At 39.7% G+C, this 26580-nt stretch overlaps 1 protein-coding gene across 1 annotated transcript; it reads left to right on the top strand.

Moving 5' to 3' along the window:
* Positions 1 to 1397: 1397 nt before the first annotated feature.
* Positions 1398 to 26580, top strand: KLB (klotho beta). Its single transcript, XM_006129511.5, has 5 exons — positions 1398 to 2376; positions 13177 to 13687; positions 14847 to 15115; positions 16796 to 17939; positions 25475 to 26580. The coding sequence occupies exons 1-5, from the start codon at positions 1639 to 1641 to the stop codon at positions 25867 to 25869; spliced, it is 3057 nt and encodes a 1018-aa protein (XP_006129573.2). The 5' UTR covers positions 1398 to 1638; the 3' UTR covers positions 25870 to 26580.

Consider the following 26580-nt stretch of genomic DNA (forward strand, 5'->3'; position numbering starts at 1 on the left):
AATTAAAAATCTGTCCTGCTACAATATAGTGATGTAAAATGTGTAATACTGAAAGAAGTAACAACAAATACCTGTTGACATGCTTACTTTCTCTATTCATCATCATTCTTATTGTGTTTGTTTAGCATGGGCATTGTGGTCCTTTATGGGATAATGTAGTCTGAAAATTTTCTTCTATATTTCCTTGAAATTTATCTGCATCAGAAGGAATTGATGATCAGTCAGAGTACAGGCAGTCCCCGGGTTACGTACAAGATAGGGACTGTAGGTTTGTTCTTAAGTTGAATCTGTATGTAAGTCAGAACTGGCGTCCAGATTCAGCCGCTGCTGAAACCGATCAGTTTCAACAGTGGCTGAATCTGGATGCCAGTTCTGACTTACATACAGATTCAACTTAAGAACCCCAGGCATCCCCAAGTCAGCTGCTGCTGAAATTGATCAGCGGCTGATTCCAGGAAGCAGGAGCTACCTGTAGTCAGCCACTGGTCAGTTTCAGCAGCGGCTGACTTGGGGACGCCTGGGGCAGAGCAGCTGGGGTGCTTGCCAGGTTGGTTCAGTAGCACCCAGAGCGGCGCTACGGGACCAACCGGCAGCACCCCAGCTGCTGTACCACAGGCGTCCGGAGCAAAGCCGCGGAGCACAGGGGCAGCGGGACAGCCCAGATGCGCTGTGGCTGTCCTGCTGCCCTCGGGCTCCACAGCTTTGCTCTGCTTTGCTCCCCGTCCCCCTAGTCTGCAGACCAGGAGAACGGGGAGCAAAGCAGAGCAAAGCCCCGGAGCACGTGGGCAGCGGACAGCCCAGACGCGTCTGGGCTGTCCGCTGCCCGCGTGTTCCGCCGCTTTGCTTCCTCTCCCTGGTCTGCTGGAGACCAGGGAGAGGACCCCGTTCGTAACTACGGATCCGACATAAGTCGGATCCGCGTAACTCGGGGACTGCCTGTATGTCTACACAGCAGGGCTAGAGTTGAATTAAGCTACAAAACTTCAGCTATGTCAATTGCTTAGCTTAAGTTGAAATAGCTTAATTCAGCTTTTGACACTGTCTATATAGCAGGAAGTCAAAGGAAGAACACTCTTCCTTCAATTTCCCTTACTCCTCATGAAATTAGGGTTACCATGAGTCAGAGTAGCTCAACATTATTCCCTAGCTCAACATTATTTTGAAATAAAGGCTTGTAGCATAGACATGCACTATGTCGTTTTGGAATAATGTCAGTTATTCCGAAATAATGCTGCTATGTAGACATACTTTCAGTGTCTCCCCTTGCCTAGAATACTACCATTTTGTTGATATAGCATTAAATATTTATAAATTGGTTCATAAGTATTTATATTATTATATAGACAACTTATTTTCCTGAAATAGGAACACAGCAGAAGTGTTCCAATGACTATAAGAAGGCCACCTCCCTGGAATTACGCTGCTGTCTGTAACCCATCCTAGGTCTCATAGTTCAAGCTAATCATTGACAGGGCTTTTACAATCACAAGCTTTTACTGAAGCTTTGATAAGACACTGCAACAGTTAGTGGCAAATGAAGGCAGACTGTGCAGCAGGGGACTCTAGGGAATGAATGGATTTTCTCCAGCACCAGTGAAAGAAATCTGACTTTCAACACACACACTATAGAAGCACACAATGTGTGGCCGAAGACTGACGAGATCTGTTGCTTTTTGGGCATTTATTTTCATAAGGACAGTTACTGGGCTTGCCGGGGAAGGAAGATCGGTGTGGAAAAGAGATCTTAACTTCAGTCCTGTGAATGGCACCCAGGTGTTTCTGTATGACACTTTCCCCAAAAGATTTCTTTGGGGAGTAGGCACTGGAGCATTTCAGGTGGAAGGTGGCTGGAAGAAGGATGGAAAGGGACCTTCAATATGGGACCACTTCATGCACTCAGATATCAGAGATGCTGCTAGCATAGATGACTCCAGCAACAGTTACACTTTTCTGGACAAAGATTTGTCAGCTCTGAATTTTTTGGGGGTTACTTTTTATCAATTTTCAGTTTCATGGCCAAGGCTCTTTCCTACAGGGGTGGTAACAAATGCCAATGAAAAAGGACTCCACTACTACAATACTCTCATTGACTCTCTAGTCCACAGACATATTGAGCCCATAGTAACTCTGTACCATTGGGACCTACCTTTGGCGCTGCAAGAAATATATGGGGGGTGGAAAAATGAATCGATAATTGATATCTTCAATGACTATGCAACTTTTTGTTTCCAAATGTTTGGGGACCGTGTTAAGTACTGGATTACAATCCACAATCCTTATTTAGTTGCCTGGCACGGGTATGGAACAGGTATGCATGCACCTGGAGAAAGAGGGAAAATAGCAGCTGTCTATACTGTAGGACACAATCTGATCAAGGTACAGTACAACCAGGTTTAATCTTAACAGCTCCAATACGGTATGGAAAGTAGCAAGGGAAAAACTAGTATAATTGGTATAAGAAAGATTTAGGACTGTTGAAATGCTAATGAACAGTCTTCTTTTGTTTCTTTTAGTATTTATTTTACTAGTCACATCAGCCATTCAATAATCATATTGATAGTTACATAATCATGTAAAGCAACAGTTTACTAACTTTAGTTCAATTAATATTGCTTGCCATGCATTGTTATTCATTAGCTTCCTTTCATATACTTTCCATATAGTCCAATAACAGCTGTTGCTCACAACATGTTCTGATTATTGTTTTAGTTTAAATAAAAGTTTTCATATTTGTATATTTGACAATTGTACCAGAAACAGAGTTTATATATAAATAATTCATCCCAGCCTGGTAATATCACATTGAAAAGTAATTGATGACTACTGACCTAAAATAATTACCAGTTGTATTTATTGTTTGAAGAGAAACATCCTCTGTCTATATTTAAGAATTTTAAAATAGCTCTGTATTAGCTTCAGCTCGTTAGTTTTATTTTATGTTATCTTTTTTAGCAGTAGTCTTCTCATGAATTGCACACCTTCTAGGCTCAAACCTACCCTGATTTCAGTGGATGCAGGATTGGACCTTACATTTTTGAGCTGTCATATACATCTTCATATAATTTTTTTCCACTGTTTATTGGGAAGGACAAAAGTTAAGAGAAAGAAGACAATGTACCAGATTACAAGAAATTTAAGTGGGTCATATTTTTAAAATAAGTGTAGGAAAGGTCCATAATAGCTTCCAGCATAACCACAAAGGAAGTACCACATGTTGTGAGGTTATTTCAATGTAAAGAAATGCTAAAAAGGGCACCTGTCCACATGCCTGCTGTGCCCTTGTTAAAAACATGCATTCTAAGTGCAACAATTTGAGATTATACAAATTAATGTTAAGATCATATGTAGAATTTTTCATCACTAAATCTCAACATTTATAAAGGATGTCAGTATTATTATCCCCTTTTTAAAGACAATCCACAGAAATCTCCATCTAACAGTTTCCCACCATTACCATTACAGTTCACCCTAATGCTTACCATATATGTATTATATTATTCTGACAGGATTATCAGAAATGACTGGTGTTTTAGATTGCATCCGTTTTGTGTTTTCCAACTCAAGATACCTTAAAGAGGCTTGTTTTTCAAAGGAGTGCTTAGCATTTTCTGAAAATCAGAGTCTGTTAAGGTATCTCAAGTTGGGTACCTAAAACTATTATTCAGTTTTGAAAATGTGGGATCAGGACAAGGTGAATGTGATTTAGTGGTAGTGCCATCTTTGTCATCTGACTTTAAAAAAAAAGGTATACACACACAGACTACAATTAAGTGGAACTGGGAAAAATAAAATACTAAAATAAAGGAAATTAATTTAACCCCTGTCCAAAGACCTTCTATTTAAAGGAATGCACAAACTGGAAAATAGCACCAGTGTGTTGTTTAAATTCATTAGGGCCAGCCACAGTCTGCAATAGACAGTGAGGTACTACTGGATTTGAAGAAGGTTATCAGAATCTGGACCTAATACAATTTAGCATTGTTTGAAAAGCAATTCCAAATGTATTTGCTCTCAAAAGAATAAAATATAGAAATATAGATATCCATGTGTTGTGAGCACCTCTGAATTTTTGTCACAAATTTAAACTGGTGGATTTGGAGCCTGATCCAAAGTCCATTGGAGTAGATGAAAAGATTCCTGCTGACCACTGTGGGTTTTAGACTGGGGTTTTGTGACAGATGTCCATACCAAAATCTCAAGTTTACACTGAAAGTTGATAGGACTACATTCTTATGCCAGCTGAATCACATTAGCAAATCTATCCATGATATGTTAATTAGAAAAAAACAGATACAGAATTGTATGGATAAACTAATCTGGCCTCTGCAGTATTCTTATTCTACTTCCTTTTCCTTTGTACCGCTTTTCCTTATGAAGATCATAGCAGCAGCATGAAGAGTAGGTATGGCCAGAGAACCACTGCCCTAAAGTAATACTAGACTGGCCAGATCAGCTTATCAAGAGACTTCTAAACCTATATTTTTGACTGACATACTTCCTGGGTGGATTTGTTAATATGCATTGGCTGACATGGGAGTGTAGTCCTAAAAATTCCCAGCAAACAGATATGTGTTAGCTTTGAACAAAAGTCTTACTTTATAGAATTATTTGTGCTGAATTCACCTTTGCATAAAGTAATCATATTTCCTTTTACAGGAGCTCTTTTATGTTGTGTATAACCTGTACCCTGTGTTGAATTTCACAGAATAACAAAAATGATTTAACAAGTCATAAACCAAAGGTTGTCTGGACTTTGGATTATTTTATCAATTCTCTGAGAGATCTGTAAGCTGCTGAGTGTTTTCCTCTGTCTACCAGAAGACTGAAGAAAATGTTCTTATTTGAATTGTGGTGACAAATGTAACTGTCAAACTATGAAACACTTGGGTGTAGAAACATGGTATTCAAACTTTTGGGTGGTTTGAGGAAATAGTAAAATGCAGCATAAAGCCAAAAAGTAAACTGAAATGAAACCAGTTCTAGAACTATAAATAGCATATAGTAGATAATAAAAGAATGCCTAATTAAGTATTTTCCCCAAAATCAAGATTTATAAGACTCATATTTCCATTCCCTTATATACACTCATACACAGAGGATAGCATTTGATACTGGATGTTTTTGAGGGTCTGAGTCTGCTACCATTGAAGTCAACAGCAAATTTGCTATTTACAGCTTATACATTGCTTTGGGATCCACTTAGATAGCAAGCACTATTCTATTTCCTGGTTGTTATTATTAATATAATAAGATACATGGTAGTGTGGACACTCCACTTATAAATTCGACCTAAGGGGGATTATTTCAAAATAAAGACCAAGGCTAAGAGCCCTGTAAAGGAGATTCAAGGATTATGAACTAACTCCTAAGAGAGCCATTCTATAAGGATGAGGAAAGTACCTGCATTCAGCGAAAGTGAATGGATTTCTCTGGTCTTTTACAAATCCAATTAATCTGGCAAAATGTAGGTTAATACAAAGGAGATGGAACAGTGTGATTCCAAAGCAGTTATACCAGGAACTCATCTGGACTAATGTTATTGTTTTCTGCTAACATTTCATTTGTTGCTCTCCTTCTTTACTCCTTTTGGATACATCTACACAGAGCGTTATTTCGGAGTAACTGACATTATTCCGAAATAACATAGTGTACATCTACACCACAAGCCTTTAATTCAAAATAATGTCTAGCTGGAGAACTTCTTATTCAGACCCATGGTAACTCTCATTTCACAAGGAGTAAGGGAATTCAAAGGAAGAGTCTTTTTCCTTCGACTTCCTGCTGTGTAGACAGCGCCAAAAGCCAAATTAAGCTATTTTGACTTAAGCTATGCAATTGATGTAGCTGAAGTTGCATAACTTAATTCAACTTTAGCTCTGCTATTTAGATTGGTGAAGATCACAGAAAATAAAGGGTGGATTCTACAGGTTGAACCTCTCTAGTCTGACACCCCTAGGACCTGACCAGTTCCAAACCAGAGAATTTTCCATACCACAGGTGGTCAATATTGTCTAGCAGCATTACCAGCACTTCCACTTCTTACTGTGTTGTTGGAGGACATTTAAGGGTAAATTAGAGCTAAATAACAGCAGAGAACACTGAGAGCCAGGACTAGTGGCAGCAAACGAATTTTATGGGACTTCAGGAAACTTGGCCACATCCATGAAAAGTGAACATCCGGCTAACTAAAATCATTCCAGACCACAGATGTTTCATGACCAGAGAATTCTGCATTAGGGATGTTCAACCTGTTTCTTCCCTTCCTGCTCTGAATCAGTGCTCTCTGGCTAGTTCTGCTTTTGCTCTGTAACAAGGGGGAGGGGAACATTATAGAAGAAAAACTATTCCTTGACCCAAACCCTTTCTTTCTGCAGAAAAGCTCCTGAGTGGGGTCCCCCATAATAAAGTAATCCTCTCATGGACATTTCTTTACATCACCCCTTATGTAGAAAAGGCAACAGGGCCCTATCCCAAACCTGGTGTCATCCATGTAGAGGCTCAGACCCAGTCTGCACTTAAAAATTATATTGATCAAACTAAGTATCAGGGCTGTGAAAATTTAGAGTGTTGTAGCTAGGTTGACCTAATCCTCAGTGTAGAAATGATGAGGTTGAAGAAGAATTGAGGGAAGTGGATTAACTACATCAATGGAAACCCCCTTCTGACAATGTGGGAAGTGTCTAGGCTACCACTTTGCAGCAGCATAGCTGCAGCATTGCAACTGTGGTGCTATAGTGCTTGTAGTATAGACATAGTCTCAGTGCTCTGGCAGTTTGCCCCCCACTCCTGGTAGCAGCCAAGCTACTAGGAGTTTCCCAGAGCCACTACTGCCTTTGAGACTTTTGGAGGAGTCTCCACTGAAAAAGCTCCAGGCTTTTTCATCTTTTACAATTAATTTACACATAGTCCACATAATACATATTTGATAGTAAGAAACTGGAACCTCCATGCTGTGCTGGAATGGATGGAACTTTTCACCTGTGTGGAGCTCCATTGATTTATTTGGGTTTCTACAAAGGCTCAAGTGTCCAAACATATGAAGCAGCTTACAAGATCAATGTTCTACCTCTACTGAAAATGTAGTATTGATCTCTAACAAAAAGCTCCTTGAACTGAAATATAATCAACTAACACATTTACCCAGCATTGCTCAGATCTTTAAGGTGAGGCTCAGGGCAGGAGACTGGGAGTATATGTGTGGAGGGGTGCAGGAGTCAGAGTTGGGGCATCAGGACGGGCTCTGAGCAGGGGTGTGTGTGTGTGTAGAGGGTTGTATGGGGGGACCAAGATTCTTACCAGAGCTGCTTGCTATTCCCTCTCTTGTCCTTATCATCTGACCACTGCGCTCCCCCGTCAGAGTGCACTTCCCCTTGCTCTCTGACAGAAGGGACTCACTAGTAATGTCCCTGTACGAATTGGGGAGGGGAGCTTCAGCCTCCCCACCTTCAGTAAAGGGTTCCTGAGGAGTGGGTGGCTCAAGGCTGGACAGATAGCAGTCCCAGATGTGGAAGTGCCTTCAGCCAGCCCTTTTTACCTGCCTGATGATTCTCTCTTTTTTGTTGGTTTTATGGGAAGCAATCCCATTCTAAGGCACATCCTATTTTCCTGGCAGAACCAAACTCTGACCTTGCTTTAAGTTATGGTGAGAAGAAGCTGCATACCAAATTTGGTAGTTGTTTAGGAGGAGTTCTTGAACAGACAGACAGACAAATTCTCTCAAATATATAGTAGATTTGCCATCAAGCGACACACATTTGTCTTTCTTCTAAAATGCCCCTAGAATTCTTAATATTCTAACTATTATGAGCTTGTTATGTAATAAGGTCACACCTCATTGAAACTTATGAGTATGAACATGCCCTTCATTTAGTATAGCTATAAGAGACAATTAACTAGGTGGGTGGGGGGGTTCCACTGGATATTGTTCTGATCAAGTGCATGTGGTTTGTGAGTGCAAAAAATAAAAGGCAGAATGCAGACAAGAAACTAAGGCTTTGTCTACACTTAACAGTTTAAAGCACAGCCATGGCAGCGCTTTAAACTGAAAGTGTGACCACAGCAGGAGTGCTGGGAGAGAGTTCTCCAGTGCTCTAAGTAGATCTCCTTGGTGAGAGTGCTGTAGCCTGGTCCACATTGGCTCTTTACAGCTCTGCAACTTGCTGTGCTCTGGGAAGGGGGGAGAGTTATTCGAAATAATAACTCCCAAAATAACTATTTCAAAATAAGCTTATTCCTCCTTCACAAGGAGGAGTTATTATTTCAAAATAACAGGCTTGGTAGTGTGGATGCTTGCCTTATTTTGAAATAAGGGGATTTACATGCCCTCAGAGACCAAAAGAGTAAGTCAAGCTGCATCTATAAGCAGTGAATTCCTGGGAGAAATCTAGGTCAGGGATGTTGGCTGAAAGAAACTTGGGTCTGTAGACCAAGTTACTATTCCTTATGGTCTTGGTTATTCCAACATTTTAGAGAAGTATGACTTTGTACATTCCTTGTAAATAAATACTAGAAAAAATACTAGACTGCATTATCAATTTCTACTGCCAATTAGAACAACCTACAAGCCCTGAAACCCAAGCTTTGTCTGAATTAGCACAATTATCAGGAAAACTTTAATGGAGCAAAGGTGTAGAAAAAAACTCAATGCCCTGACTGACATAAGGTTCACTGACAAAAGCACTGGCGTGGACAGCGCTATGCCAGCGGGAACACATCTCCCATCGCCATAGTTACAGCCAGTTGGGAAAGTTCTTTACTGCCAGGCTGCATCTAGACTTGCGAGTTTTTCCGCAAAAGCATTTGCTTTTGCGGAAAAACTTGCCAGCTGTCTACACTGGCCACTTGAATTTCCGCAAGAACACTGACGATCTCATGTAAGATTGTCAGTGTTCTTGTGGAAATACTATGCTGCTCCCGTTTGGGCAAAAGTCCTTTTCCAGAAATGCTTTTGCGCAAAAGGGCCAGTGTAGACAGCTGAAAACTGTTTTGAGCAAAAAAGCCCCGATAGTGAAAATGGTGATCGGGCCTTTCTTGCGCAAAACCACGTCTAGATTGGCATGGACGCTTTTCCGCAAAAAGTGCTTTTGCGGAAAAGCGCCCGTGCCAATCTAGATGCTCTTTTCTGCAAATACTTTTAACGGAAAAACTTTTCCGTTAAAAGCATTTGCGGAAAATAATGCCAGTCTAGACGTAGTCCCCACTGTAGAGCAGTTACACGGGAAACTTCAAAGCAGTGCAACTGCAGCAGTAGAGCTGTGTTGCAGTAAGATCTGCAATGTAGACATAATCTTAGACTAGCTGCTTAGGGGCAGAAAGGGATAACAAATATCAGAAATATAACCTATTCCATCCACCTATTTGTTCTGCCTCTTCTTGGTTTAAAAAAGAAAACAAAACACAATGACAGAATAATTTTGTTAAACAGATTTTTAAAAGTCATATTTGTATTTTTCATTCTAATTCTTCTTCTAAACTGCTCATGTCTTTGTGCACTAAAGTAAATTAGCATCAGAAGTGATGGTTTCTTTGCTGATTGCCATTGTATTTATGGGAAATAATTTGACCATAACAAATTGTATGGGAATAGATGGATGAAGGCCTCAGTCCTGCAAGGAATTTACAGGAGCAGCTCCCTGTACCTGTACAGGGTTTAGTGCAGGATCAGGGCCTTAGATGCTAAAGGACTTACAAAACATGATTATCAGATAACATTTTTACTAGTTAAGAAATAAATACATTATATTGTTTCCTTATTTAATTAAAAAGGCTATTGTGTTTTAAACATTCTTAATGGGTTTATACTAATTAATTTAACATTGTATTTGACTTCAAGTCCATTGTCTGTTTGCTATATTCATATCAGGAAAACATGCTGAAATTAATGTCACATGTGCCTAGAATAAAAAGCACAGTATTGATGTTGCATCCATTGTGTACATAGCCTTGATGTGTAGCCTTGATCTAAAAGGCAAATGAAAGATTAGGTATTAAACTCTAACTGAAAAAAGATTACAGTCAATATTTACTCAAAATAGCCAATGTTTTGTGTGAGCTAACTTTAAAACTGATATTTATTTTATGATTAATCTATAGCACTGCAAGATCAATAAATTGTTTCCATCCATAATATTACTTGGCATTTATATAACACCCAACAATTTTGTTTTGCAAACATTAATGAATCAAGCCTCACAACAGCCCCTTATCATCCCCATTGTACCAGTAAAAATGTCTAGTGCAGCAAACAGGTTAAGCAGTCATATCAATGCAGTTTACCCCATATTGAAAGTGGAGTAAAGCTGCACCAGTGCTAATCCTAGCTAATAGTGGTCTTGTCTATTTATATTAGGGTTGTACAATAGTAAAATACACTGGTGACTGGTATCAGTGGCTGAAATCCCCAGGGTAAACAAGGCTTTTGAATAATAGTTACATATTTAATTTGTTTATAGCAGCCTTCTGAAGGCTCACATAAATTCTCTATTATTGCATTTTCACCATCAACCACTGCATTTTAGCTCTGGATTCTTTTTTGAACACTCCCTTTCCCTCCATAGCTATATGTGGACACCCATTTAAATTGTTCTGATTTATCTAACATCATGAATAGTGCCATGATTCATAATAGTATACGCTGACAACTTCTGCAGTTATTTTTCTTCTAAAGTGATGTGACAACTATTTTTATTAATAATTGTTGAAACAGTGTTTGAAAAAGGTGTCAGGCTGACTGCAGTGGAAATTACCACAAAAGAAGTACTAAATAGGTTAGTGGCAAAGGTAACCTTCACACACTGTCCATCCCTGTGTTGGAGGGACATCTGGAAGAGAATAAGGCCTGCTCTGTGCTAGAAAATTAGGTCACTTTAACTACACTGGTAAAATCCACTCTCTTGAGGCAGTATTATTAAGTGACTGAAGTCCCCATGTAGATAGCAGTAGGTCAACAGAAGAGTTTTTCCAATGAAGTAGCTACTGCCACTTGGGGAGATGGATTACTTATGCTTACCCTCCCTTCGGCTTAAGGAGCATCTGTACTGACGTGTTATATGGCAGAGTTGCAGCAATGGAAATGTGCTGCTGTAGCATTTTAAGTATAAACAAGCTCTAAGAGGCTAGTTTTGTCTGTGTTCCTGTCTAAACATTGACCTCTCTGCCAAGGAGGCCAGCTAGCATCAGTTTTGATAGTGGGTTTTGTGATGTCGATAAATAATGTGTTGTGGAAGTGATATTCTCTAACTGGAATCTTAAGAGAACAGTGACATTATATTAAACTGTACCTTGAAATTTGCCTCATAAATACAGTACCATTTTGCTGACTTCCCCTTTTAGCTACAGATTCTGCATTTCAAAGATTAAAGTTAAGTTTTATCAATGTTTCTAAAGATAGACCTGATATCGATGTCAGGGGCAACCATAAAACAAAAGATATATAAGATTTCACCAAACTGTCATTCTCAAATATTCTTTTACTTTCCCAACATACATTTAAGTCTCACACCACTCACTTTGAGTCTATCAGTATCTTTCAATCCAAAATAGGTGCCAAATGTCTGAAATTGTTTAACTAAAATTACTTTGTCTCTAAGCAGTATTATTTCGCTTGCTAATTATGTCAATGTAACTCAAAACTATAAGCGTTTGACATGTCAGTATTTTCTCTGTATGTAAATAGTGCAATTTTTTTTCAGCCCAAAGTAAAGATCTATACTTGAGAAACAAAGTAAACTCTCAATTATCTGGTAAACTCCTTTATCTGAGGAAGAGATCAAATGCTTTCATGTATGTCAAATCCATTGGAAAACCCCTCATTTGTCCAACTCTTTCTCTGAATAAGTTTCAAATTCCCCATCTTGTTCAGATAAATACTAAGATCTCATGTATGGTTTTACATACATAAATCACAGACAAAGTTTAAATGATGAACATGGAATGAGTTATCATGACATATTAAGATCATCGTGGTATGTGATACATAATAGGCATCTCTCTAATGTGATCAGGTTAAGAAAATTGGATGATCTTGGCCAAAGTTATGGTTAAAGTTTTGCCCAAAGTGCCATTTTATTGCCATTGAAGTCATTAGTAAAACTTCTGCTGGCTTAAAAATGTGGTCCACTGTGAGTACTACAGGTTAAACCTCTCTAATCCAGAACTCTCTCGTCCAGAAACATTCGTCAACCAGAATGATGTTAGTTAACTGGATGTCCACTTTTCATGGATGTGGCCAAGTTTCCTGTGAACCCATCAAGTTTGCTTACAGCTACCAGTCCTAGCTCTCAGTGTTCTGTGCTGTTATTTAGTTCTAATTTATCCCGAAATGATCTGTAACAGCACAGTAATCAGTGGAAGTAATGCTGCTTTACAGTATTGACCTCCCATGGTCCAGAAAATTATCTCGTTCAGAACTGGCCTGGTCCCAAGGGTTCCAGACTACAGTGGTTCAACCTTTATTATTTATCTGCTACTGGTGTATCTTCTGAGCCATATCTGGTTACTTTACTAGTAACACATATTTGATACTACAGTCAATACTGCAGAGACAACATGCATTAGAAGAAAGTTGCATTGTGTTTTGCCTCATGCATTTTCAGATAAGTTGTGATGACAGAAACTTTAAAGCAGAGAATGGGCATGAACCAAAATCCTGAATCAAAAATCCATCAAACTTCAGGAAAGTTGATATCTGAGTCCAAGCTTAGCAGCTGGTGCCCTTCTCTAATTATTAAGGTTTAAACACTGTGCAAAACTTACCTCTTCTACCAGCAAGCACTTACACATGGAGCTTTTGCATGGTTAAGAAAAGTGTATCCTGAGAAGATCAGGCTAACAGGAATGATTTGTGTGCCTAGCAAACTCAAGTATCCCTCAGACAACAGTATGGTTGATAGAGTAGTAGCCAGATAATTCTGTCTCATGAAAACTAATTTTGAAACTCCCAACATGTGTAACCTTTGCTAAGGAGAAGGCACATTCATGCTGATATTTTAAATGGATCAGTAACTATTGAGATTAATTATTATATTCCAACAGCATAATGAATATCTCTCTCTGTGCCTATGCTGTTCATTAATGTTTCAGAGACCACTGTAGATTACATTAATATTGTACATAAATGCCTTATAACTTTCAGAGAATCAAAATTTAACGGTATGTTTTGTTTGTTTTTCTCATTAGGCTCATGCAAAAGTTTGGCATAACTACAACACACACTTTCGGCTATATCAGAAGGGGTTTTTGTCAATAACATTGGGATCACATTGGATTGAACCTAACAAATCAAATGATACTTTGGACATTAATAAGTGCCAGCAGTCCATGGAAAGGGTGCTAGGATGGTTTGCCAAGCCCATTCATGGGGATGGAGACTACCCAGAAGAACTGAAAAATAAATTATATTCTATTCTGCCCAATTTTACTGAGTCCGAGAAAAACTATATAAAAGGAACAGCTGACTTCTTTGCATTTTCCTTTGGTCCTAATAATTTTAAACCCCCAAACACACTAGCTAAAATGGGACAAAATTTGTCACTCAATTTGCGGGAAGCACTGAATTGGATTAAATTAGAATACACCAATCCCAGAATCCTCATTGCAGAAAATGGTTGGTTCACTGACAGCCATGTGAAAACAGAAGACACCACAGCCATCTACATGATGAAGAACTTCATTAATAAGGTTTTACAAGGTTTGTATACAAACTCAGTACTTTTAAAACATTCAGTGTATCTTTAAAGGAGATACTATTGACTAAGTTTATTGTTAGTAATTATTTGTATTGCACCAGCACCAAGTCATGGGTCAACCATTGTGCCTGGTGTTGTACAAACACAGAACAAAAGATTATCCCTGTTATAAAAGAGCTTAGGCCCAGTATTTAGGTTTGGTTTAAAGAAAATTTTACAAAACCATATGAATAGGTCTATGTGTTACTTTTCTTTTGATTCAAACAGTGTCTACTTTTATTTTGCACGTTACCCTGTATCATTGAAAATGTTAGTACATGAGAAGGAAACCATAAAAATGCCTTTTAGCAAAAGTTAAACTAACAAGTTTAAGTTCATTTTCCAAACATAGAAAAATGCAAAAAGTAAATAAATGGCAGAAATGGTAATGATTCTTTAGCTGTAACATGTAACACAAATTATTTTAAATACACAATTTTAATCTTGATAGTGTCCGTTTATAAGGCCTAAGTGATGAAAAACTTTTCAACGGTTAAATTTGCATTTTGCATTACTTGTAAATAATTCTACTACGTAATCCCACTACAAATTCAATATTTGTTTCCCCCGCCTCACACACACAGTTTTCTATTTTTCCTCACTCTGTTAGTGACACCCACTGGTTGTGATAAGCAACTGTAACACAGATTTTTGCATGTTCCTCTGTGTTGGCTATTGTTTCAGCACATGCCACATTCAAAACCTGGAATGATTCAGACCCTGTACCAATAATTTACCTTCCCTTAGGCAGAAAAGTGCTAGTAATTACTTAGTTCAAGACATACTGTCTTAAATCTCTTTGTAATCCTCCGCTGTTTAGTGGTGTGCAGGTGGTGCTGCAGGTAGGGAAAGGAGTGAGGGGAGCAAAGGTAGAAAGAGGCAGGGTTGGGGTGGAGGCTTGGGGGAATGGATGAAGCAGGAGCAGACCTTGGGTGGAGTAAGGGTTCAAGCACACCTTGGAAACTCAGGAAGTCAGTACCATTGAGTGATGAGAAACAGGCAATTTCATAGTACACAACACTCTCAACTCAGTTATAATGCATGCTCATATCTTAAATCACAATGTATTTATTCATGAATACTTTAACATACAACACATTGTTATTTATTTCTCCTATGCAGCTATTAAATACGACAGAATAGATGTGTTTGGTTATACCGCTTGGTCTCTTCTTGATGGTTTTGAATGGCAACATGCTTACAGCACTAGACGTGGGCTATTTTATGTAGATTTCAGCAGTAAACAGAAAGAGAGGATTCCGAAGTCATCTGCATTGTATTACAAGGAAATAATTGAAAGAAATGGCTTCTTCCTCAAAGAGTCTACTGAAGCTTTGCAAGGTCAATTTCCCTGTGACTTTTCCTGGGGTATTACAGAAGCTGTTCTGAAGGTAAGACCAGTATACTGTAAACAACAGTTAATTTTGCTGTTAATACAACAGTTAATAACCATAATGTGTTGTACATATGTATGTGTGTTACAGTGCTGAGCTTACCAGCATTGCTTAGGCCTGGGGCTAAGTCGCTCCATCCCCATTTCCAGTGCCCCTTGTTGACATTTACTCCAGTATTGTGTGAATGGGTTTTTTGATGGGTGGTGAGACAGCCATCTGGCCAGGTCACTGATTTAGTTTGTCCCCTACTGTGGAAACCAAGTACAGGCAAATATATAGAGCTCCAGGTCCTCACCAAGGCTATGTCTACACTTCAGACTTCTTGCTCAAGAGTTCTTGCACAAGAGCGCGTCCATACTGCCATGTGCTTTTGTGCAAGAGATGTGCTTTTGCGCAAAGGTGTCCATGGCAGTGTGGACGCTCTCTTGTGCAAGAAAGCTCGGATGGCCATTTTAGCCTCGTAGAAAGAGGAATAACTCTTGTGCAAAAAGCTCTGTGTTCTTACAATTTACTGTATTTTTTTTTTTTTTTGGCAAGAACGCATTTGTAGTCTGGACTCTCCACAAGCTTTTGTACAAAAACTCTGCAATGTAGATGTAGCCCCAGGGAAGAATTTTCAGCCCATCTCTGGACTTATCCTCACCCTGAGGCTCTCAGTGTTTCTATCCCCCTTTACATTGGAGAGGAGGGCTGAAAGGGAGGTTCACAGGGGAGCCTGGGCCCTCCCCTCCACTGAGCTTTGGTCCTTGGTCCTATGAGAGGCAAAAGTATCCATCACCCAAAAGTTCACTGAGGTCATCCCCCTGAACCACTTCCTACCATTTGCCACCCCCAAAGTCTCAAAGTCTAGCATAAAATAGCATAAATAAATAAAACTTTCAGCCTAGCAGGGCTTAGTGGCTAGTCTTTCCTTACAACAAGAACTTCCGCATTGTTCAGGAGCTTTCAGGTTAGGTCTGATCTCCTGTTTTGTCTGCCCTCATCTGCCTTTCTTTTCTTGTCATTTTATGATGCAGTAGCCTCAGACTGTGAGGCTCTGACAATCACCTACCAGTGTTTTCACATAAGCAAATGTATATCCTCTCACTGTACTTGGTATCCTTAAAAAGCACAGTAATGCTTATTTAATGCTACTCCACTTTACAGGTACTCTCAACAATCCTTTTGGACTATGTTCTTTCACCTTGTGGCATCTCAGTTCTTCGTAAAAAAATTCTTTCTTTCTATATACCAGACGCAGCACTGTTTGGTTTTTAATCTTTGCGTGCCTCACAGAATCCCTGTTTGCATGTTTGGTAGATATAAATAGCCATTCAGATCATAATATAGTTAGTTCTCATATTCTATCATAGCTGTGGTGTAAAGTATAACATGATTCTCAAGTTCAGAACTTATTTCATAGAACCTTTGTCCATTTTTCATTTTGGTCCATATTTCTTCCCATACCTTTTTAATTTTTTTCTTAGCCAAATTTGAAGTCCTGTGTTCTGAGAAGTTGTGATGTGCTTGTAAACTGATAATATACAAAAACTAGGACTAAACAGCACTGAGGATTCTTGCCTCCATGCATTGCAAATAAAACGAAAACTAACTCTGTGTTATGGGTGGAGATTAAGGTAACAAATACTTTTTTAATTAAACTACATTTTCATACATTTCTTTCCATCTGTTTTACAGGCAGAAACTGTGGCTTCCTCTCCACAGTTCTGTGATCCTAATTTGTATCTCTGGAACATCTCTGGAGATGGGCTTTTGCACCGAGTTAAAGGAGTGAAGCTGAAAACCCGACCAGCTCAGTGTACTGATTTTGTCAGTATTAAAAAACAACTTGATCTCCTGGACAAAATGGAAGTAACACATTACAGATTTGCACTTGACTGGTCATTAATTTTACCTAACGGGGATCTGTCAGCCATCAACAGACAAGTTCTCCGATATTACAGATGTGTGATTAGAGAATTACTGAAACTCAATATTAAATCTATGGTCTCCTTATACTATCCAACACACGCCTATTTAGGCTTGCCTGGTCCTTTGGTGCAGAGAGGAGGATGGCTAAATCAGTCTACTGTTCAGGCTTTTCAGAACTACGCAGCTTTGTGTTTTCAGGAACTTGGTGACTTGGTTAAACTCTGGATCACAATAAATGAGCCAAACCGATTAAGCGATGTCTATAATAGTAGCAGCAATGATACCTATCAGGCAGCACATAATTTACTGATAGCACATGCTAGGGCCTGGCAAATATATGACCAGCAATACAGATCTTTTCAGCATGGTCTAGTGTCTTTGTCTCTGCATTCAGATTGGGCTGAGCCTGCCAATCCCTATTTTGATTCTCACTTAAAAGCTGCTGAAAGATTTCTTCAGTTTGAAATAGCCTGGTTTGCCGATCCAATTTTTAAGACAGGGGACTATCCAGCAGCCATGAGGGAATACATTGTATCTAAAAACAAAAGAGGACTCTCAAGTTCCTTCTTGCCATATTTCACAGATGAAGAAAAAAAACTTGTTAAAGGTGCAGCTGATTTCTATGCACTGAATCATTTTACAACAAGATTTGTGATTCATGAACTTCAAAATGGGAGCTGGTATGAATTTGATCGGGATGTTCAATTCCTGCAGGATATCACATGCCTGAGTTCCCCATCTCGTTTGGCAGTGGTACCCTGGGGGATGCGCAAAGTTCTAAAATGGATTAAAAAAACCTATGGTGATATAGATGTTTATATCACAGCAAATGGGATTGACGACCAGTCTTTAGCGAATGATGAACTTCGAAACTATTACTTAGGAAAATATACCCAGGAGGTTTTAAAAGGTGAGATGATAAATGTTCATATTCTACAATAGCGGTTCTTAGCCATTTTGGTATGGACTATATTTTCAACACAAACATGGTCTTGTGGTCTACCTGCCTTCCATTCACATTTCACCTCTTCATTCATGATCCCAAAATGTCCCAGTGCCAACCTAAGCAATGGCTTACACAGAAAAGTAATATTAGTAAAACAGTTAATTTATTTTGGCTGTCTTGAGAAGCATTTTAATCTTTCAGAAAAAAGTTAATTTTGCTTTCTATTTTTGCTCTTCAATGTCAATAAAAACTGTAGTTTCCCAGTGAAAATCAGGCCATTTTTTTAGGTGGCTAGTAAGCACCCATTTTTAAAACAATGAATTTAACATCTTCAGTGCTATGTTTGTTTTGAAGAAATTTAATGATTTTTTTTCTCATATATGTTCTACACAAATTCCAGACACCAGAGTTACAAATCCTTGATTAAAGGGGAAATTATTCTTGTGCCAGTAGATCCCTGGAAAGATTTATTTTTACAAACAAGGCTATATTGTAGATATTATAGACTGCGTAGAAAGCTTCCAAGCTTAAGAAAGAACCAAAACATTGCCAATTCCAATCCCATGTGTTCATTTGGTATCTGTTTAATTCTTGTAAGAGATTAAATCTCTTTAGAAGATTGTATTTAATGTTGCTCCTCAAATATCAATGCATATTATAACTGAGTTATTTGCAGTGTTGTTGTAGTCAGGGAGGTTAGGTAGGGTAAATTTTTTAATGGTTCAACTTCTGTTGGGGGAAGAAGCTTTTGATTTTCACAGAACACTTCAGGACTGAGAAAGGTAACCAGAAATACAAGTTAGGACAGACTCTTAAGCCTATGGAATTTACACATGCTTTAGGAGACGACTTAAAACTAAATAGACTGGTTAGGATTAGCAGGTGGGATGTCTTACAGATTGTTGTAATGAGCCATAAAACCATATTGAGTCCATGATTTAAAGGATTTAGCAGAGTTATGAATTTAAGATCCCAGGCTCATCTTCTGAAGGTGTTGTACAGGTCTCCTTTGAGGGAAAGGACCAGCAGGTCAGATGTGCAGTGATTACTTTGTGAAAAGCATTTGCCCATGGGTGACAGGATGGTTTTGTCCTTTGTTTTACTGTGGGAGTTCTTTCAAGAACATAGTGATAGTCTAGATTCATCCACATAGTTATTGGGGCTTTTGATGCACTGGATGAGATATGCCACATGTTGTGATAGGCATTCCTCTGACCCTTGGATCATGAAAGCTGTGTGGTAGTGGATATCGATCAATGTAGCAGTGGAGATACGTTGGCAGATTTTGCATCTGTTGTTTTGGCCAGTCTTATACTGCTCTGGGTTTGTGTGTCCTGGTCTGTGAGGAACTTTTTTTTTTTTTATGTTAAGCTTGGTAGAATAGGGGATTGCTTGAAGGCCCACAGGGGGTATTTGAGAGAGATTTCTTCTTTGAGTGTTGGTCCCTATTTGAATTTCACACATGGGGCCACATACGCATCATGTGCCTAAGTCTGGAAATTGTTCAAAACAGTGAATGTTGGCCCCCACACATGCAGTAGCTATCATCATGCCCCTGAATGAGGGTATAAGAGGCAGTATGTGTCAGTGCCTCTCCAGTTCCTTCTTACCATCGCATGACATGGGTCAGAATTGTTTCCTTATTCACTGTAGTGTATAACCTGGGAAGAAAGAGAAAGCTTTTAAATATTTATATTTCATAGCTTAGTAGTTAAAGTTTACAGTATAGTATAAAGCATTTCTTTCTCCCTGGTTGGTGAACTGCTCCCCAACTCCAGGATCATGCCCAGAGTCCCATGAGTCAAGATTTGCATCTCCTGCTCTCACTCCCTCTCCATCAGTGATGAACATCAGCAGTACCTGTAATGTTTGGGTGAGGTGCATCTCAACATCTCAGTGTGTCTCTCTTTTTTTCCTCCCAAAATTTGAGAAGCCAATGAGCCTTCTTCACCAGGTGCTTTCATGCTCTCTCTGATCCTGGCCAAGGACACCCCATGTGATTGGCCTCACCTGACCAGCAGTGTAATCACTCCAAGCTAGGGATGTTAGACATTTAAACAATTAACCGATAAGCATGGGCTTAGCCATTAATCCAAATGACTACATGCACACACACCCTTTGCTGCCTCTGTATCAGAGGCAGCGGGGGTGGGGGGCAGATGGGAGTCGATGTCCATGGGGAGCCAGCTTTTAAGCTGGCTTGCCACAAACAGAGGATCCCACAGAGATTGCCTGCTCCCTACCCCCTTGCACTGCTGCCTCTGATAAAAAGGCAGCAGTTCAGAGGATGAGGGGGGCAGGTGGGAGCTGGTGCTTGCAGGAAGTACCCTCTACCTGGAAGCCATCAGACTTTGGAACTGGTTCATCAGGAACCACATCACAATACAACAACATACCTTCCCTGTTTTCACAACTCCCTTACCGACAAACTTAGCAGAAACTTCCCAGCAGATCATGAGTCAGAGGTTCAGGACACACAGTCCCAAGTGAGATATTCACAGTGGGGTAGTCTAGTAAGAGACCTCTTCGCATCCCAAATAACAGAAAGTGCTCTGTATATTGTTCCAAAGGAGCTGTGGATTTCAGTTCCCAGGGAGGCAATCTTCTGTTGTCTTGGACAACCAACCTTAGATATGCCTTTCTTCCTGTTACCCAACTTCCATAGGCTGTTCAGAAGATACATCACAACACAACCAATATCATTCTCCTAGCACCCTACTGGCCCAGACAATTCTGGTTCATAGAACTTACAATTATGTCTACCCACCCAGAATCTGCCCACTCCCAGATCTCCAAAACTAGGGCAGAGGGGAAATCAAGCATCCCAATCTGAGCTCACTCCATCTTATGTCCTGGTGTTTGGATGGGTGTTGGAAATAGAACACTTATACTCAACCCCTGTACTACAATCTACTGTCTGGCCAAATGGAGATGTGTTTTGTCCTGGGAACAACTCCAATATTCTCCAGTTATCTTGAGCATCCTGGTTATCCTAGACTGTCTCACATCACTGAAGATTTCAGGTCTTGCTATTAGTTTGCTGTAAGTGTTCCAGCAATTAGTAGGGATGTATGTGAGTAGTAGAGTAGATGATTAACCGATAAGCCTAGGCATTATTAATCTTCTCCACTACTCGCATTCCCCCCACTTGCTGCCTCTGTATCAGAGACAGCAAAGGGAGTAAGCAGGAGTTGGGGGAGCCGACATAAAAACTGGCTCCCCCCAGTACTGGCTCCGTGGTGCAGCTTGCCTCCCCAATACCCTGCACTGCTGCCTCTTGTCTACTCCATAGTCCCCAAGGGCAGGGGCAGCAGCCAGTGCATGCTCTTGGCCCCACTCCTACAGAGCCCCCACCATCCCATGCTGCTGCCTATCAGAGTCAGCAGCACTGGGGGGCAGAGAAAACTAGGGGAGGCTGCCTCTGTACATGGGAGGTGGGACAGGGGCTGTTCTGCAGGGGGCAGGGACCCCCTATGGACAGGAGCTGCTGCCACTCACACTGCTGCCTCTGTATCAGAGGCAGCAGCACAGGTCAGTAGGCAACTGGCCTGCTAGCGGAACTGGTTTTGAAACTGGCTCCCCTCATGGACCGGCTCCCACCCGGCACCCAGCGCTGCAGCCTTTGACAGAGAGACAGCAGTGTGAGGTGGCAAGGGGCTCCGCAGGAGTGGGACTGAGCATGCACGCAATGGCTGTTGGCCCTGCCCCTAGGGAGTATAGAAGAGTCAAGTAACCACAAAGATTTCATGTGGTTACTTGGCTATTCAGCTAACTGATAGCTAACATCCCTAGCAATTCCTCTCCACACTGCAAGGACAGTCTATATTGATTCAGCCAGCTATACTATGATTTATGAAAGATCTGGTCAGAATCTTCCCACCAGATTCTAAATCTGCACCTCAATGGGACCTTAACCTTGTCTGTCAATACTCACAGGTCTGCCTTTTGAACACATGGCAACATGTGCCATGACCCACCTGTCCGTGAAGGTGGTGTTGTTAGTGTTGGCCAGGAAGGTCAACAAATTCAGAGCCATATGGTAGACTCTCCTTATATAGTGTTCCACATCAATCAAATAATACAATTACCTGTATATTTGCCAACCCTCTTTTCCTCTGAAAATGAGTCTTCATTTCCTTAAGGTGAAGCATGCGCAAGCATTCTATGTGCAAAGAATCAAACCACCCATTAAGAAATCACCAAAACTTTTTATCATTATAGCAGAGAGGTTGCGCATGGAAGTCATATACTCCCAGAGGATTTTGAAGTGGGTTTCAGGATGCATCTCAGTATGCTACAAACTAGCAAAAAATTCTTTCCCTGCTGGTGTCATAGCTCACTTCATGTGAGCATTAGCCTCCTCTGTGGTATCCCTAGCTGACATCCCTCTGCAAGGTGGCCATCTGGAATTTAATCCACGTTTGTGACACTATGTTCTAGTTTGTGCCTCTGCTATGTTTTCTATTGTGAAATAAAGAGTATTGCAAGCATCTTTGCTACCAGTTTCCTTATACCTGCCTCCAATTTGAGCATTGCAGTCACCCACATGTGGAATACATAGAGCGGCTGGCACTCAAAGAAGTAGTGGAGTTTACTTACTATAATTGCAAGTTCTTCAAGATATATGGCCCCTATCTGCATTCCATTACCCATCCCACTTCAGATCCTGTTTGATGGACAATAAGAACAGGAACTGGAGAGGCATCAATTATTATACCCTAAGTCAGGAGCACAAGGAGAGCTACTGCACATGTGTGGGCCAACAGACACTGCTTTGAAGAATTTTCAGGCTCAAGCATATAGTGCACATGCATATCACATGTGAAATACAGATGTGGACCACAAGAATCTGGTTACAGTAAGTATCCAACATTTTCAGCATGTGGTCCCCACTAAACATGGGTTGTAATTGTTTAATGACATCTCATATTGGTTCCACTGTGGGGTGATAGAGGACAGTCAAAGGTGTGCAGACAGTCAATTTTGTATTTTTGCCCTATATTGAAGCAAGCTCTTCCATGTTATTAGGGATGGTTTGTCCCATGAGGCAATCTATTTCACAGGTGGAGTGTCCTTGTTTAGTGACGGTGATTTTAAGTGAGTATCCCATTCTCTTTGGAGAAAACTCTGTGGTATCTGAGTGTGTGACTTGTAGATAACAGCATTTTGGGGGCATCTAAGGTGGTTGCTGGATCTGTGGAGATAAGTGTGGTGACCCAGGGTTTTTTGTATATAGTAATTGTCAACTTCTTGGACACAGAGATCAGCTTCTGTAATGGACTCTTACACATGACTTGTCTCTATTATGACTGAGGGAATTGAAAAGGAAATCAGTCCTAAAGATTAAACTAAACTAGGAACAATTACTAGTTCTTTCTTATCCATCCCAAAGACCGTACAAAAAAAATGTAACTTTTTTTTTAAGGGAACCCTCAGGTCATGAAATTCTCATTTTTCAAAAAATAGAAGTGCATCTCCTCAAAGACAGCCCAATAAATTTGTGGACAACACTCACATCTACAAAGTTATCTTGTTTAAATAATGTTATAGATTTTCTCTCTGGTTACATATGAATGCAAAGGTGAAGTGGTAATAATGTTGCTATTTTGTTTTTTATTGTAGTTATAATTTTACTTCCTAAGGACCATTTTAGTTGTTAGGTATGTGTATCATTTTTATTGGAGTAATGCCTGAAAATCCCATTCTCCGATTGGTGCTTTTTGTCTAGGCCAGTGTTTCCCAATTTTATTTGGCCACAGAACCCTTTTAAACTCGAAAGAATTTTGCAGAATCCCTAATAACAGTCTAATATATGGAGCTGAAAAAGTAGACCACAAATAAGTAAGGATAACAATAAACTAATGCTAACCAAGGTCATGAGACCAACATTTAGTTTAATTTCACATATTTAAAAACAAAAAAAATTTTTTTAAATCATAAAATGTTATTGTAATAGAATTTTCTCATGGAACCCTTATTTTCACTTTGTGGAAACCTAAGGTTCTACGGAACACCATTTGGGAAACACTAGTCTAGGCTCCTATACACAGTTATAACAAGCATGGGTAGGTCTTTGGGTGGGAAGAGGAGCAGCAGGGGCAGGGGGGAAAGAGGACAAGCAGGAGTGGAGCCCGAGGACAGAGTGCTTCTGGAGGGAGGTGCACCACATCCTGTTTGAGGAAGCTGAGTCTCCTCTGGCCTATGATGTGGTCTTCCCTTGCATCCATGTTAGATGTGAATTTTAAGAAAGCTGTCTTGCAATTGCACTTTAAGTAGATTCCAAGTCCTACCTTGTTCTGATACTGCTTGAGAGTCATCTGAATGGAACACACATCTATAACCAGCTGAAGAAAAGATGGTTACTTACCTGTAGTGTTACTCTTTATCTTCATGATGTGTGCAGACATATAAGCCATAAACCCATACTTCATCAGCTCTGCATCAGAGTCTGAATTCTTGTCCTTCTATGTAAAGTAACTGAGAATTGGGGCAGCACCATCCAAGTAACCAGGGGAGGAGCTAAAGGCCAGAGGACAGGAGCAGTGCTCCATACATGTACTATTAGGCAAAATTCTCTTTGGTGCAAGCATGCACACCTGAAGGGAATATACACTGGCACCCACATCTCAGTGAACAACAGTTACAGCACAGGTTCAAAACACTCTTTTGCGTGGCAGGTAAGTAAAACTATTTTATTGTATAGCCTGGTATAGGGATTCCTAATCTTTCAGAGCTGCTGATTGTCAGACTATTTTTGACGCTTTTCCCCAAAACCACTCACCCATGATTAGGCAGGGCATTATGAGGGCAGATTCTTAAAGGTAGACACTTAAAGATAGTAGGATTTCAGAAGTAACTGTATGCCTAAACCCATTTTAAAATCTGGTGCTAGTAGACTAAACTCAGGACTGAAATGCATGAACTACATTCTAATCCTATTTCTCATGACTCACTATATAAAGGTTGAACCTTTCCAGTCTGACACACTTTGTTCCAGCAACATCCATGGTCCCACATGATTTTAGTTAGATGGATGTTCACTTATCATGGGAGTGGCAAGTTTACTGCAGGCCTATAAAGATTTTTTTATAGCCATCAATCCTAGCTCTCAGTGTTCTGTGCTGTTATTTAGCTTTAATTTATCATAAATGTTTTCTGAGAGCCCAGTAAGCAGTAGAAGTGTTGATAATGCTGCTAGATAAATACTGACCTCCTATGGTTCAGCAAAATAATTGTTTCAGCACCAGTTAGGTCCCCAGAGTACCGTATTAGAGAGGTTCAACCTGTATCTCCTTAATGACTATTAGAATCATTATGCAAATTAGGCATTGAGATTAATTAACTGTTTATATAACACAATGAAGTTAAATAATTATGTCTACTATTTTATAATGCAGTTATAATTAACTTTATGAATGGTGCAGTGCAGTCATTTGAGATTTTAATTTTTTTTTCATTTCATACATAAAAATAAATTAACATCCATGCTTCTTTTTCAGCTTATCATATTGATAAAGTAAAGATTAAAGGGTATTATGCATTTAAACTGACTGAAGAAAAATCAAAACCCAGATTTGGATTCTTCACTTCTGATTCAAGAGCCAAGCCTTCTATACAAATTTACAATAACCTGATTAGCAACAATGGCTTTCCTGCAGAGTATTCCCGTGAACTGTGTGATAAATCAGATGACAAAACACGCTGTAGCTTCTGCTTATTTCTCTCACAGAAGAAGCCTCTGATATTCTTTGGCTGCTGCCTTTTCTCTACTTTTGTCCTGCTTCTAACAATTATAATTTTTCACAAAAGAAAAAGAAGAAAACTGTATAGGACAAAAAACTTCAAGGACATCTGTTTCCCATTTAAAAGGGGACACAAAGCCACTCTCAACTAGATTCATCACTATCTGCTTTCTGTATAGTATAATGGGGATGGGAAAATTACTGAGAAGCACTATGTGAGTCACTCCAGTTATACACACCAAGTAACATTCAGTGGAGAAATCTAAAATTACACACAGGGAGAAGAAAAACTGTGATGGATACCTGTGATTTTTACCTAGCTTTTGAAGCAAGTTCAATGCTTTCTCCCTGTGCCTTGGAATATTCTGTTAACTAGTTTGACTTTAAAATATATTAAGCTGTGAGAACTAATCTGCACTTTACACACACACTCTCACTCTCACTCTCTCAGAAATTTTTGTGATGGACATTCAGATATGTTTGGTCATTGATAAGTTTGTTTCTGCAGCTGTTTGCAAATGTGACCGTTTTAAAACAAGACCAGTTAATCAAATTCAACACCCAAGGATTAAATAGTTTGGATCCAATTCTGGTTTTAGTTCCATAGGCATAAATCTGACAATCTTCATCATTGACATAATGGAGACTATTAAAACAGGCTATTAAGACATCACATAAAATAGAGATGCACTATACATCATATGTATTTATTTCTGGAAAATGTGCAAACTGTGAACCTTCTGTACTCCTGGTAAACTGCCAGTGAAGCCCTCAGTGTTGCAAAGATTGGGCAGCCTCTTATAAAGAAGTCTATTCTCTCAAGAATTCTGTACTCTATTAAAAATTACATTTTCAGACTATTA

Source organism: Pelodiscus sinensis, chromosome 4 (assembly GCF_052426305.1).
Source record: "Pelodiscus sinensis isolate ZL-2025 chromosome 4, ASM5242630v1, whole genome shotgun sequence".
NCBI classification, from domain to species: domain Eukaryota; kingdom Metazoa; phylum Chordata; order Testudines; family Trionychidae; genus Pelodiscus; species Pelodiscus sinensis.